The following is a 14939-nucleotide window of genomic DNA, read 5'->3' as shown; positions in this document are numbered from 1 at the left end:
ACCCACGAGTCATTGGCGGGCAGTGCCGTCAGTCGCCGGGACAGCGAGCGCGCTGCGTACCCGGCATACCCCGCGCTAGGGAAAATGGCGGCCCCCAGTCGGTGACTCTTCCGGGTGGCTGGGCCGAGGAGGGCGAGGGCTGGCGTCCCTGACGGGAGCCGACCATGGCGGGGTTATGGTGGCCTACGAGGCCGGCGGCCGGAGCGCTGAGGGCGTGGGGCCCGCGTGGGCCGCACCGCGGCAAGACTGTGCAGGTCCCCCGCAAGCCGCTGCCCCGCACGCCCTGGACCACCCGCGGGCCGCCCCCGGGGGCCCCCCTGCCCCGCAGCTGGCAGGACAAGCGGCCGGTGCAGGAGCAGATCCCCGGGCTGGAGCAGGTCACCTACGCGGACAAGCAGTACTTCGTGCCCTGGCTGGCCCGGCCCCGCCACCCGCACTGGGAGCGTGGCTGGCACGACCCCCGCCACTCCCCGGGGCCGCGCTACGAGGAGATGCCCCTCTACAAGGAGCGCGTCTGCTACGTGTGCCACCAGCGAGTCAAGATGCTGGAAGGTAGCGGGCGCGGGGCAGGGGTGCTGGGTGGGTGAGGGAACCAGGCCGCCGTGAGGACTGGGGGGAGGGGGGCAGCAGCGCCCAGCCTTGCCTGGGGCAGCAGCAGGGTGTTGGAAAAGGCGGCCCCCTCGTTAGGGCACCAGCCTCGGGAGAGCCAGGGTCAGTTCCCTGAGCTGGCACTGCTTTCCTAGGTCACCCTCGGCAAGTTACTGCAGCTCTGTGCCTCACTTCCCCAGCTGTAGCTGGGGATAATAGCTGCTGCCCTGCCCTCCACCCCCCCATTATAAATACATGAGGTTGTGAGGTGCTCAGATGCTACAAGTGATGGGGTCATAGAAATACCTTAGACTGGGAGGAGGGGTGTAGAGGGACCTGACTGAGAGAGCTAGAGTAGCAGTTAAGGGGCAACCATAATAATATGCAACAACTAGCTGCCAGACCTAGCCTATAATTAGGGCCCTACCAAATTCAGGGCTATGAAAAACTCCTCACAGACTGTGAAATCTGGTGTGTTGTGTGCTTTTACCCTGTACAGATTTTAGAGGGGAGACCATCGTTTCTCAAATTGGGGATCCTGACCCAAAATGGAGTTGCAGAGAGATCACGAGTTTGGGTTTTTTGGGGGGGTGGGGTGGGGTGGAAGGAGGGAGAGAATCACTGCGCTGAGTGGCTGGAGAGCAGTGGCTGTTGTGGCCGGGCACCCTGCTCTGAAGGCAGCACCATGCCAGCAGCAGCGCACAAATAAGGGGGGCAATACCATACCGTGCCATGCCATCCTTACTTCTGCACTGCTAGTGGTAGCAGGTCTGCCTTCAGAGCTGGGCCTCCCAGCAAACAGCCACTGCTCTCCAACTGCCCAGCTCTGAAGGCAGCACAACCCCAGCAGTGCAGAAGTAAGGGTAGCAGTACCACAACCCCTTCTCCAATAACTTTGCAAACTCCTCCCCCCCCACTCCTTTTTAGGTCACTACCCCTACAATTACAAAACTGTGAAATGGCAGATTTAAATAGCTGAAATCATGATATTTATGATTTTTGAAATCCCATGACCATGAAATTAACCAAAATGGACTGTGAATTTGGTGGTGGGGGGGGGGAATTGCTGCGTGTTATAACTCAGGTGGGGGCTGCCCGTTATCCTAAAACAGCTCATATCAAGAGGGCATTTTGCGTTGGTGGGAGTTGCTGTAACCTGACTCATGGGGGGGAGTGGGCCACGCCTCCCCCCAAACCAGCTCACATGTATACAACAATAGTGGTGTGCATAGTAGTCTAGCACCTACTTTCTTAGGTGGGTGGACCAACAAAAATACTGGATTCGTTTGTAAGGGCTGCAGGGTAGGAACCATGTCACGTGAAGGTACAGGGCTGTGCACAGTGGGGCTCTGATTTTTGTTGGGGCCCCAGCTACTATGATAATGTAAACAGAAAGCTAAGAAACTTTGGCAAGGGGTACAGGCTCTTTCCTTTCAGTATGGATACCAGCATTTAATTTCAGATCAACTATGCATGCAGCAGAATGCAAGATCCCATTTACATTTAACATGAAGTATAATATGCAAAGTATACATATGCTATATGTAGTCTCTCATATCTTGTTTCCTTGTAATTCTTAACCCAATATACTACAATTAAAAAACAAGTAGGGAAAAACACTTCTAAACTAATCTTTCAACTTACATGTGTAACTTATGTGGTGCTAATGAGGTATGCACACTTATTTCAGTGTTGTAAAACAGTACATAAATGAAAGTGGTCAGACTACATAAAATTAATGTTCCTGATAACTTGGTCATGCTGAGAAGTATTCTATATTAGTGGTAGCATAAGTGCTTAAGATTCAATAGGTAATAGAGCATTTTTATATTAACCCATTTATGGCATAGTTAACATTGCTGAATATCTTCAATAACTATATTTTGATTTGACTCCAAGGAGTAAGGCAAGCGCTCTGGCTAACAAAGACAAAATTAATGGAAGGCTTACCTCCAAAAGTACTTAATATTATTGATGAACCAGCCAACCAACTAGAGAATCAGGATGAGAAAGTACAAAATGCAATTTCTCATGCACGTGTCTGGAATACCACTGAACTTATTCCCAAGAGAGAGAATTATTGGTAAGTCCTCAAAAGTTAAAGAAATCTTTACTTACACTGCAACCTTTTCAGGGAAGCTCTGCTTCAAACAGCCAGTTTTTTTTATCAGTATGTTTGTTTTTTTTTTTAAAGTATTACCAGCAGAACATTATATTTACTGTTTAATGTTACTGAGGTGAATTCAGTTTGTATCTGGTTGCCAGCCCTCACTTGTTTACAATTGTACTTGTGTGTATATTCAAAACTTGTTTTCATCTTATGTCAAAGTGTGTAACAGTGTGTGGGTTTGTACAAACTTAGTTCTATTTTAGATCATATCCCAGCTAATACAGATGTCAATTGTTTTAATAATTGAAAGTAAACATTATCACTGCCAACTTGGAACCCGATTGGTATGTCAGATGGATTTAAGTATTAAACAAATCTGCATTAACCATTTGGAAATGTTACATATTTCATACTGTTATGGCTTACTTGTAGTCATGTACTAGAATGCATTGTATATTCTGTACACCTATAACTTTCAAAGTCATTTTGTATCCTATCCTAATTCTTGTCTCATTCTAAAGCCCTGTACTCTTGGAAGACTTGTTACATTTGTGTAGGACAATGGCTAGCAAGTATCCTTCCCTCTCTAAAAGAATGTTGGCTAGAGACTACAAAGTGGCGGCTACATGGGAGAGAGGTTAGTAACTTTATTTTATTTATTTGTAGAAAACACTTCTCTCTTTCTCTTTACTTGTAATCCTGATAGGGAATAAAGAAAAATACTAGCTTTAAAGCTCAGGACATGGATGAGGATTAAAATAAGGCTAACATCTATGAAACCAAGTGTCTCGGAACCTTTTAGCTTTAAATAGTGCATTAGGCATAGTTGAGGTAAGATGGCTGGTCCCTTGTCCTCAGAAGTTTACTATCTAAACTTTACAGAATATGAAAGAGACATTGCAGGGAGAGGAGACAGACAATGGTGCATGACAAAAGGCAATATGAGCATTGTTTTCTAAAGAACTGATTTGTTTACTACAATGTGTGCATGAAATCTGTACAATCTTTCAAGCCATACTTATGTGGGATCAATAACTAGTGAACTGGATAAATAGAAGTGTTATGTTTGTATTCTGTGTAAATCACTGTCTCCAGTTGGGCAGCTACTTAACATTCATTTTGGGCAGGGGGGAAGACAACATGAGGTGCCTTCCAAAATAAATCGGTATTCTTGCAGTAAGACTATTGTGACACTTCATGGTTAACTATGCAGGGGTTAGCCTATGGCTTCATTTTTCCATAGCGTATTAAACATTAGCAAATGAAACCTAGGGCATCTATTGCTATAATTTTACTGTAACATGCATCCAAAGGAAGAGAAGAATAAATTAATAGATATGGTGGCAGACTTATTCTTAAGTACAAGTGTTTAGAGTCTTTGCAATGTTTGCATGCAATATAATCTCTCTTTACAGAATCATCTATTCTTCAGGTTCGTGGCTTGAATGGAATACTTCTGAATGCCATTAATCCATTATTGCCAGTAGCCTCCAAGGATGAGATTCTGGCTACTGAAAACCACATTCTAGAGACCTTCCATCCCATCTCTCCTACAATTGATCTTCAGGAAGTTAATGTATATGAAGAACGAAATGATACAGGTAAAAGTTGCATAGCAGTTACATAAACATTCAGGTTAATGTTTACTAGTGGACAGCACTACAATCTTTAACTTCCCCATTCCCTTAAACATTTCATGTGCTGATGTTAGATGGTGTACAGTTGATAATGGATTAGCTAATTTGCTAGTGCTATATAGGGTATCTTACGTGTTCTTCAGAGCAGTAAGTCTAATCTGCGTTAATACAAATTTAATAATTACTGAAAAGAGTAAAGGAAAGACTAACTTTGTACTAAACTTTTTTTTGTATCTCATGGTTACCTATAATCCAGGTTTCAGAGAGGGTTATCCCTACCCTCATCCTCACACTCTGTACTTTGTGGAATCAGCCAACATTCGTCCAGCCCGATTTAAACCAGAACAACTCCGGGCTAAAATGCTCATGTTTGCTTTTGGCAATGCACTGGCAAAGGCGAAGATGCTATATGGGGTACGTATTAAAATGACTGTCATACCTCGCAACTTCTATAGTAGATGTCATTGTTCATGGAGGCTGTTGTAATGGTATTATCTAAAGGTGCAGTACAACCTGTGTGGTTGGAGATGAATAAATTGCAAGCCAGCAGCAAAGAAAGTTTTGCCTTCAATTATACAAAATTGAGAAATGGTACAGTGATCTCACAGACTTGGAATAGAAGGTAGATTGTTGAAATATGTACTTACTACCTGCACTTTTACTTACCTTCTATCTCCATAGTTATCTGTTGATGAGTTTTAGTTCAGACAAATATAACATGGAGTTTGTGATTCAAACTTTCCTATACCATCCCATCCTCGTGCCCCAGTCCTGACCTAGAAGTATGAATGCTAGATGGGAGTGGGTAGTTCAGGCCATAGCATTATAGCTGAAATTTCCAAGAAGAATGCCAAGCACGTGGACTTATGATATGGACTCCTCTCTCTTTGAAACTGGAGTGAAACTCAGAGCACTTCAGAGGCCACTAAGCAGCCACTAGATGGCAATGACTTAGTCACTGTTGACCTGGATTGAATTTGAACTGATGACGAGGGAGGAGAGCCTCTGAATTCCATTAAGTCTGATATTACAATATTTTGAAATCTGCATTGATAACCATTTGAGGGGGGAGGGATAGCTCAGTGGTTTGAGCATTGGCCTGCTAAATCCAGGGTTGAGAGTTCAATCCTTGAGGGGGCCACTTAGGGATCGGGGGCAAAATCAGTACTTAGTCCTGCTAGTGAAGGCAGGGGGCTGGACTTGATGACCTTTCAAGGTCCCTTCCAGTTCTAGGAGATGGGATATCTCCATCAATTAAAAAAAAAAAAAATTATATCTAGTGACTTTGTAGGCCAGGAATTTATAGGTAACCTTTAAAGACATGTTTTGATTCTTAAGTTGTTTGTCAATTCAGAGTAATACCTTGTTATGCCAATAGCAATTATTTTAATGTGTTAATGAAGGTTAAGAGTAGAGTGGCAATGGGTAGAAATCAGTTGAAGCAACTGTCTTGGGTATAGCTGAAGTGAAAAACTAGAACAGACATGTAATTCAGTTTACATCTATATTCCATTGCCATTTGAAAGAATTAAAATTAGGGCTGTCAAGCGATTAAAAAAATTGATTAATCACTAATAGAATACCATTTATTTAAATATTTTTGGATGTGTTATACATTTTCAAATATATTGATTTCAGTTACAACACAGAATACAAAGTGTACAGTGTTTTTGTTTTTGATTACAAATATTTGCACTTTAAAAAGCAAAAGAAATACTATTTTTCAAATCACCTAATACAAGTACTGTAGAGCAATCTCTTCACCATAAAAGTTGAACTTAAATGTAGATTTATGTACAAAAAAATAACTGCATTCAAAAATAAAACAATGGAAAACTTTAGAGCCTACAAGTCCAGAGTCCTGGTTTCTTGTTTGTCTGAGCGATTTGCTCAACAAGTTTGTTTACAGTTGCAGGAGATAATGCTTCCTGTTCACAATGTCACCTGAAGTGAGAACAGGTATTCTCATGGCACTGTTGTAGCCGGCCTCGCAAGATATTTACATGCCAGATGCGCTAAAGATTCATATGTCCCTTCGTGCGTCAACCACCATTCCAGAGGACATGCGTCCATGCTGATGGCGGGTTCTGCTAGATAACAATCCAAAGCAGTGTGGAACAACGCGTGTTCATTTTCATCAGCTGAGTCAGATGCCACCAGCAGAAGGTGGACTTTCTTTTTTGGTAGTTCAGGATCTGTAGTTTCTGCATAGGAGAATTGCTCTTTTCAGACTTCTGAAAGCATGTTCAACACCTTATCCCTCTCAGATTTTGGAAGGCACTTCAGATTCTTAAACCATGGATTGAGTGCTGTAGCTATCTCACATTGGTACCTTCTTTGTGTTTTGTCAAATCTTCAGCACAGGTGTTCTTAAAATGAACATTGCTGAGTCATCATCAGAGACTACTATGACATGAAATATATGGCAGAATGTAGGTAAAATAGAGCTGGAGACATACAATTCTCCCTCAAGGAGTTGAGTCAAATTTAATTAACACTTTTTTTTACGAGCATCAGCATGGAATGGTGGCCGAAGCATGAAAGGGCATACAAATGTTTAGCATATCTGGCACGTAAATACCTTGCAATGCCAGCTACAGAAGTCTCATGGGAGATAATGCTGCCCACTTCTTATTTATAAGTGTAAGCAAACTTGTTTGTCTTAGTGATTGGCTGAACGAGAAGTAGGACTGAGTGGACTTGCAGGCTCTAAAATTTTGCATTGTTTGAGTGCAGTTATGTAACAAAAAAATCTACATTTGTAAGTTGCACTTTCATGATTGCACTGCAGTACTTGTATGAGGTGAATTGAAAAATACTAGTTTTACAGTGCAAATATTTGTAATAAATGTAAAGTGAGCAGTGTACACTTTGTATTGTGTTGTAATTGAAATCTATATTTGAAAATGTAGAAAAACATCCAAAATATTTAATACATTTCAATTGGTATTCTATTGTTTAACAATGTGATAAACTGCAATTAATCGCAATTAATTTTGAGTTAATCGCATGAGTTAACTGATTAATCGACAGCCCTAATTAAAATACAAAATCTATATTCAATACCTGTTCGAACAGAACTTTCTGAGCAAGATATTACATTTGTTAAAGTCCTGGCTTTAAACCAAATAATTGCTGATTCTGTATCTTCTCATCCATTGTCTGTTGTAACTCCTCCTCCCTTCCCTCCACCCTACCCAGGATGATCCCAAAGTTTTAGAGCACCCGGTGGTAGTACAAAGCATTGGTACAGAGGGTCGTATTTTCCAGTTCATGGTGTTCCAGTTAAATACAACAGACTTGGCCTCTAATGATGGTGTTAAAAACCTCGTCTGGATTGATTCTGATCAGTATATGTATGACTACATCCGGTATCTTCCAGGAATCAGGAAGAAAGTTGTCAAGGTAAGTTAACAGGCTTGAGAGAACTAGTTTACTCACCAGAATTATGGAGTGGAAATCCTATCCCTTTACATATATTTTGAGTCTTAGGAGCTTGTACAGACGGTATTGGTATAGATAGGACAATAGGCTGTTTGGTACTTAATTGTGAACACTGAAATAATATAGGGCAACTGTTAGTCCTGTTTATATATCAGGGTATTCAGCTGCATTGCAATTTATATTAAGCTTGCTAAGATGGAGACATTTTATGTAGATGTACAATTTAATTATGTCCTTATTGAAAAAGTTATTCAGTGAAATAACTAGGTACATGGAGAGAATATTAATGGTCAACTCCCCTTAGACTAGGAAGACTCCAGTCTCACTTGGTAAATTCCCCACCCATCAGTGCAATCCCAATGGAAATACTCTCAAACCCGCTTGTCTGTCAGAGAAAGCTTGTTTCAGACAGACTGCCATGTTTCAAGTTGTCTCTAAGTATAAAGAAAGACTATTGCTTGGGAAAATATCAGTTCACTACAAACTGAATATCCAAGTCTCTTCTCCACAGTTTCCTCCTGGAATATATGGCTATCGACCTGACACATTCAAGAAGTTTCTGGCACTGTATTTGCATGGAGCTGTGCAAGATTCTACTCAAACCAAAATCCTTTAAGTTTACTTCCTGCTATTTTCATCAGAAGATCATACAGCTAAGCAAATGTGATCGTATACTACTCTTAAATGGAGTAATTTAAGGGTTTAAAACCTAACAATTTTTGAAAATAAAACTTTTTTTAGTAAGTGTGTGCACTTGAATATAAACTTTCATTGCACTGGCCTAACTGTACCATTATACACATGCATTAAATTAATGAACCCAGCCTCTGAGTATTTTCCACCATCACCAAGGGGGAATATGCAAACCAAACTACCATTTATTTCTTACTGTTTGTAGGAGCAGATTCTGGATGTAGCAGCTGGGAGAGCAGAAATCCACAGAGTAGAACCTGAGCCCAGAATGTGTTGAGCGGGTACCCGCTCAAAAGCAAACAGCACAGTAGTTAGTTACCAAGTTGCATTATGTAGAAAACCCACCTTTATAAAGCTTTAAGCAAAGTCTTGTGGGACAATGGGCCTTCACAATCACCACACTTTGGTTTTACTTCTAAAATGCTTTTGGATAACTTAGTGCCCAGTTCCTTCTTAGTGATTTACTTTAGAATATTATCTTACCATCAAAATGGAGTCTCTCTATAGGCAGAGAACTGAAATTCTTTAGGGCACAATCACTGGTAAACAGTCCTGTTAGCTTGCAAAGGTGTTAAAACAGTTTTTGCTGCTATAGCTACTAGTTGGGGGGCAGGGAGAGGGAAGGATTGAGCCCCTAGGTCTAAGCTTGGGTGGATAGCCGGAGTCTCTCTCTGCTGGAGCTGCAACATCCACACTGCTTTTTAGCACGCTAGCTCAAATCTGTCCATCCAGGCTAGGAGGCTTACTCCCAGGTGGAGTGTAGACATACCCTATGGTGCTACAATAGGAAGTGGCCTCAGAACCACAATTCAAGAAGGATTATTAATAAAGTGGAGAGGGGTCAGAAGAGCCACAAAAATGACTTATTAAAAAGATCAGACAATATGCCTTAAAGGCTAAGCTAAACACACTGAGCTCCTTGAGTCTAACAAAGAGAAGGTTAAGCGTGACTTGAGTACACTCTAGAAGTGCCTATACAGGGAACAAATATTTAATAATATTGCTCTTCAATGTGCAGAGAAAGGAATAACAAGCCAATGGCTGGAAGTTGAACCTAGACAAATTCAAACTAAAAATAAGGTGTAAGTTTTTAACAATGAGGGTAATTAACCCTTGAACAGTTTACCAAGGGTTGTAGTGAATTCTTCCTCACTGAGAATTTTTAAATCAAGATTGGATGTTTTTCTAACAGACTTGCTGTAGGAATTATTTTGGGGAAGTTCTAGGGCCTGTGTTATACTGGAGGTCAGACTGGATCATCATAATGATCCCTTCAAGCCTTGAAAGCTATGAACTCTTACCCAGCAGACACGAATTTAGACTCTTTACCTTCAGATCAGTTGTCTGTAATCTTAGGCAAAGAGGCTGGATTGGCTGTGACCCATGTGAAAGCATTTTCTCACTCCATACTCTAAGTCCTTAGCATGTAGGAAATAACAGGATGGTTTGCAGTATTTCTCAAGGCACAGTGCTAAAGGAATTTTTGAGCATACTAGGGCCTCAAATCGGATACCAGTCTCTGCTTCCTTATCTTGGCTGGTGCTCTAGATAAAAACCTCCTGGGTGGTCCTGTAATAGAAAACATTAAAGAGCCTTAGCCCTTACTCAAATTGTTTAGGAAGCCAGAGTTTCACTAGCCAAATTCTGGGTCAGCAGTTGTACCCAATAAATCTTGCTGTCAACTTCTGTAAAATCAAGTTGAAAAATTCACTATGCAAGGGCAAATGCTTGGGGGGGAGAGGGGAGAGAAAAATCAACTGATGTACCACATCTATCTAGATTATATTAATTTTGCTTGCCCAAGAGATGAATAGCTCATCTATTCAAATTGTGTTGGAGTCTATTCTTTGCATATAATTATATAGGAATAAATCTGGACTAATAGCTATACAAAAACTGCATTGCTTGTCAGGTGCCAATCTATTGCTGCTCCAGCTTGGTTTGCCATTTGCCGTGTCACATGGCGCTCAGAACAATTACAAGCAGTTGGCCTTTGAATAGGCTAGCCAATGGCCCTGCTCCCTTAGGTTCCTTTCCAGAATAGAGATGACATACTGCAGAGGCAACATAACCCAATTAGCTCCCTCCATTCCTGCTCTAAGTGCTACTTTCTCTAGGATAAATTATCCTGAGGGTGGTCAACATTTACGATCCTATTTGCGCTCCCAGGACAGCCAGGTTTTACGCTGATGTGGCAGGTAATTATGTTTGACAGCAGATGTCAAACATGACAGTGTCTCCACTGGAGCTGGGAGAGTAGCTAGCAATGATACACTCCTGCACCGGAAGTGGGCTATGGAGTAAACCTGCAGGGGGCTGTACCACCACTTTCCAACATGTGCATAGGACCCAGGCTGTGCACCTAGAAAGTGACTGAATGGAAGTAACCTCCCTGCAGAGCTCAGCAATGGGAAGTTTATTGAGGCAAGCCTTAGAGCAGCATCACTCCTGGCTCTTGCAACTGGTACTTTAGACATCTACTTTGGTGGAGGGCTGTACCACCCCACCCTGATTCAGCTTGGCACACCATAACCCGTAGTGCAACTCACTGCTCTAAACCCCAGTCCGACAGCAGCTGGCAGGGCCCAGGATTCCAAATGCCCCAGGCACTAGTGCAGGTTCATTCATGCACAAGTGGGAAGTAGGCAGGGCAGCGTTACCCTACAGCCCAGCATGGAGCCTGGATTCCCACCAAAAATGGGAGTTTTAATGTTCATGTGAGTAGGAAGGGGCTCACAGGTGGGAGAAAAAAAACAGAAAAATGATTGATTGGTTTGCTTTGGAGACGTTCGTTCCCCCTACTGGCTCCCTCACAGCAGCATCAGTGGTAGCTGGAAGCACCAAGGGCTTAGTGCAGTAAGCTGTTAATTGCCAAAAGGTGGTCTCCCTGCCTCTTAAGAATCCATTTCAGCGGAGGCAAAGCACTCCACATGTTTGTTTGGGTACAGCCGCTTTCAGTATATGCTGCTGGCCATTTAGACAGTCTGGTGTTGAGCTAGAGTCCCCTCTGAACACTTTCACTGACAGGCAAAATAAAAGGCAGGATTATTTACAAGAACAGCTCCACTTCACAGGTTTGCTGCCTCCAGGAGTGATTGGGGGGTAGGGAAGAGATGGAGCAGTTCAAATGAAATTCAGATACCCCACTGGGGAGACTTGAGGTAGGCTGAAGCACTACCTTCTTATGGAAAAGAGTGAATAGAGTTTGGAGATCACAGGCTGGGGTGAGTGGAGAGAAGGGCAACTCAGAAAGGCAGTAAGAAAGAACAGCGCCCCACTGGTTCAATACGGGGAACACAGGCACAGCTTAAGGCCACAAGAAGGTGCAGGGGGCCATTTTACAGAAGTGTGCCATTGAGTAGAGCACAGACACTGTTTGTAGGACTGTTTCGCGCACAGCTCATTCTTACCTTTGCAGGCCAGGGAAGTAGCGAGAGGCCCTTGCTAGCATGAGATTTGTTCTGGCTAACGGGCTTTGAAATCTAGCACAGACGGTGCCTAAAATAGGCAAAGTGGGTCTCTGGGGTTGTCACTTAGCTAAATATAGGCAGTAATGGGGTGTCTGGCATTGTAGAGAGAATGTAAAGGCTCCACAGAGGAACACACTGTTACACAGGGGCCACCCATAGAAGCTGGACAGACTATCTACAGAGCAGACCCAGCACCAGACTAGGTTTTGTGAGCATCTCATATGAATGTACAGAAAGGCGTATGAGTAATCAGTATTCTCAACATGCCTCAGCTACCCCCTTGTTTCCCTCTCTTGTGAGCAGAGAAATACCTCCTCCTCCTCCTCCTCAGATTTCTACAGTACTGTGACAATTCTAAGGCTGGCCCCTGCAGGGACCAGCCAGAGTGTTTTGTGACAGGCTTTTCAAGCTGCTCCCACTCATTGATCTCCTGTCTGTACTGTTTCAACAGGTATTCAGGACTTAGATAAAACATTTCTTGTGATGAATTCCTCATGCTGTTCAAGGGGAGAGTTGTTTCTTAAACAGTATGTTCCCTTGAAGTGTGCCTGGTATAAAATCAAACTTCAGGCTGCGCTAGTAGTGCTGCCACATCAACTCAGTTCTCAGTGGGAACCCCGGCTTGTACATACCCTCCTCTTGCATTTAACTAATGAAAACAAACGTGGGAGAGAATTATCCCTAGGCTGGGCCCTGGAGACCATTTATTTGTGGACCATGGCAGTTTCTTATTCCCGTATTTTAACAAGTTAATACGTAACCAAACAAGAACCAACAGGAGAGTTTCCTCTGTCCCTTGCTATACAAATGCAACAGAAGCATAAGTAAGGGCTGGTGTTCTGGTCTGATTTTGTAAGGTAAGGAGGGTCATGCCTGGTAGAGCACGTACTTGGAAGGGCATAACCCACCAGAAAAATCTACCATTGAACTGAGAGCGTGTAGCTGGTGGCTGTATAATACACAGTTAGAAAGAACATTACCCTGCACTAACATGCAGAAGATGCATGGGCTCCTGGCAGTGGTGAAAGTTAGGAGCTACTGGGCTTGCTCCTCAGGCATGGCCGCCATGCCAAAGCTTGAAGGATCATCCTGATTTCAGCAAGTTGGACCTGCAGCACAATGTTTTTTTCCGTAACTCACTCAGCCATGGATCTGAAAGTCAACCTGGGTTTCTTTCTGCTCAGATCAGCACCCCATCTTGTGTTATTTGTAAGCTGAATTCTTAGCACCAAGGTCAGAAGTAAAACTGTAATCAGAACGTAAATCTGCCGAGGACACATGAGCACGAATAAAATCCAGCCCTTCTCCCATATTTGTATGAGCTGTGCGATAGGAGGATAAAAAATATCAATGATAATTTATATTTAAAAAAATCTTTATTTTTTTAATTACATGTATTTTTCCTTTTTTAAAAGGAAAATATTTAAAATGAAATCTGAAATGATAATCTATGTTAAGGCCTAAATTTACTATCATTTATTAAAATACTTTCAATTACATACAAGTAATATTCAAGCAGTATATATTTGTTGCCAAAGTTTTAAAGAAAGACCATTGAACTGGTGGAAGGCACTGGCTACACACCTGGAAGCAGAGTTAGTTGACGTGCTAAACAAGCCTTTGACAACAGTAGCCTCCTCTGCAGGTACAGAGAGATTATGTTCATTTCAGTTTATTCAACTCATTCATTTCAATGACTAGTTCATTCAAAGTTAGGAAACTGATTGGGAATGGAAAAAGGAAAGCTTGTTTTCCTCTCCCAATCTCCAAATAAAAACTAGGTGAGAATGTTTTAAAATCCTGCAGGACATGATCTGTGGTCACCAATCAGTTCAATCTACCAAGTACTGTTAATTCTTCCGTGGTCTAATAAATCAGTTTTAAATGAAAAACATGTTTTGATAAACTTACTCTTTATTGTGTCCAGCATATTTGATAGTTTTATTTAACTAAAAAACAATTTTAAAGTGTTTTTGTACATTTTTCATTTAATTCCAATTTTCATCCAGAACTCCACTACAAATCACAGGTAAAAAGAATAGAGCAAAATAGAAAATGGTGAATGATGCATTTCTTAACATACATTTATTCAGATTCTTAGTTTTTACATGTTTTGTTAAGTTATATATTTGCTTAAGTAACTATGTATAGACATAGTGCAGCCTCCTGGTTACTAAAAGGAAGAACCACATTTTAGTTTCCTTAGCTATACTTTAGTTGTTTTTGGTTAATGGTTACCAACCCATAAGAATCAACCTCTCGTCAGGAAAACAAAAGTACAAATTCAAAACAGGATTAAAATCGATTTAAATCATGCCCAATTGCCCTGACAGCTAGAGCTGGACACAAGAGTTTGTAGCATTCTATCAGGCACAGAGACTGGGAGCAATTGCAGAGTATTATCGTCAGAAATATAAGGAGCTGGGGAAAGTTGGTCTGGCACACAGCATCCTCACTGTTTTCCTCTGGTCTTGGTTTCTTCCCCTCCACCCAGAGTTTCAGGTTTTAGAGAAGCAGCCTAGGCCAGCAGCCTGAGAGCTAGGAACTCCCAAAATATGCTACCATCCACCCTGCCTCAGTTTCCCCCATCTCTATATCATGCAGACTACTTCACTGGGGCTTGTCGTAGAACCTTGAAGGTTGAAGGGCTGAACATTTACACAGGGATCTCAGTCTGCTTGCTGTCCAGCCTTTCTAGGGCATCTCCCCACAAGGATTTCTAAAACCATTCAGGGCTATTTTCCCCAAGGAGGGGTGGGAAACCGATCCTCAGCCACTTTGTCCCCTGCCACTGCCTCTCCGTTCAGCAGATGTCTCGTGGCTCAGTCTTACTAGAGCAGAAGCACAGCATGGCAGGGGCCAGTGGTCCTCGTTAGGTAGCTGTATTGGAGAGGTGGCTGCCTAATAGAAACGAAGGCCATGTGGGGAAGGGAACACACAAGAGGTTCCTTTTTAATGTAAGCAAGATCCAGTTTTGGAACATTACATTTCCAACAG

At 42.3% G+C, this 14939-nt stretch overlaps 1 protein-coding gene across 1 annotated transcript; it reads left to right on the top strand.

The window, feature by feature from the left end:
* The first annotated feature begins 59 nt into the window (after window positions 1-59).
* MRPL37 (mitochondrial ribosomal protein L37) lies at window positions 60-8528 on the top strand. Its single transcript, XM_034779239.1, has 7 exons — window positions 60-552; window positions 2488-2671; window positions 3220-3335; window positions 4114-4299; window positions 4592-4749; window positions 7537-7740; window positions 8291-8528. The coding sequence occupies exons 1-7, from the start codon at window positions 165-167 to the stop codon at window positions 8393-8395; spliced, it is 1341 nt and encodes a 446-aa protein (XP_034635130.1). The 5' UTR covers window positions 60-164; the 3' UTR covers window positions 8396-8528.
* The last annotated feature ends 6411 nt before the right edge of the window (window positions 8529-14939 follow it).

This window comes from Trachemys scripta, chromosome 8 (assembly GCF_013100865.1).
Source record: "Trachemys scripta elegans isolate TJP31775 chromosome 8, CAS_Tse_1.0, whole genome shotgun sequence".
NCBI classification, from domain to species: domain Eukaryota; kingdom Metazoa; phylum Chordata; order Testudines; family Emydidae; genus Trachemys; species Trachemys scripta.
Note: the sequence above shows the minus strand (reverse complement) of the source record. Positions and strands in the feature narration are given on the sequence as shown.

What these genes read in the sequence shown, in the direction of transcription:
- MRPL37 (XM_034779239.1), top strand. Translation starts at nt 165, where the DNA reads ATGGCGGGGTTATGGTGGCCTACGAGGCCGGCGGCCGGAGCGCTGAGG. An exon ending in GGCGGCTACATGGGAGAGAG is followed by an intron (nt 3,336 to 4,113) that starts GTTAGTAACTTT and finishes CTCTCTTTACAG; the next exon opens with AATCATCTATTCTTCAGGTT. An exon ending in TGAAGAACGAAATGATACAG is followed by an intron (nt 4,300 to 4,591) that starts GTAAAAGTTGCA and finishes CCTATAATCCAG; the next exon opens with GTTTCAGAGAGGGTTATCCC.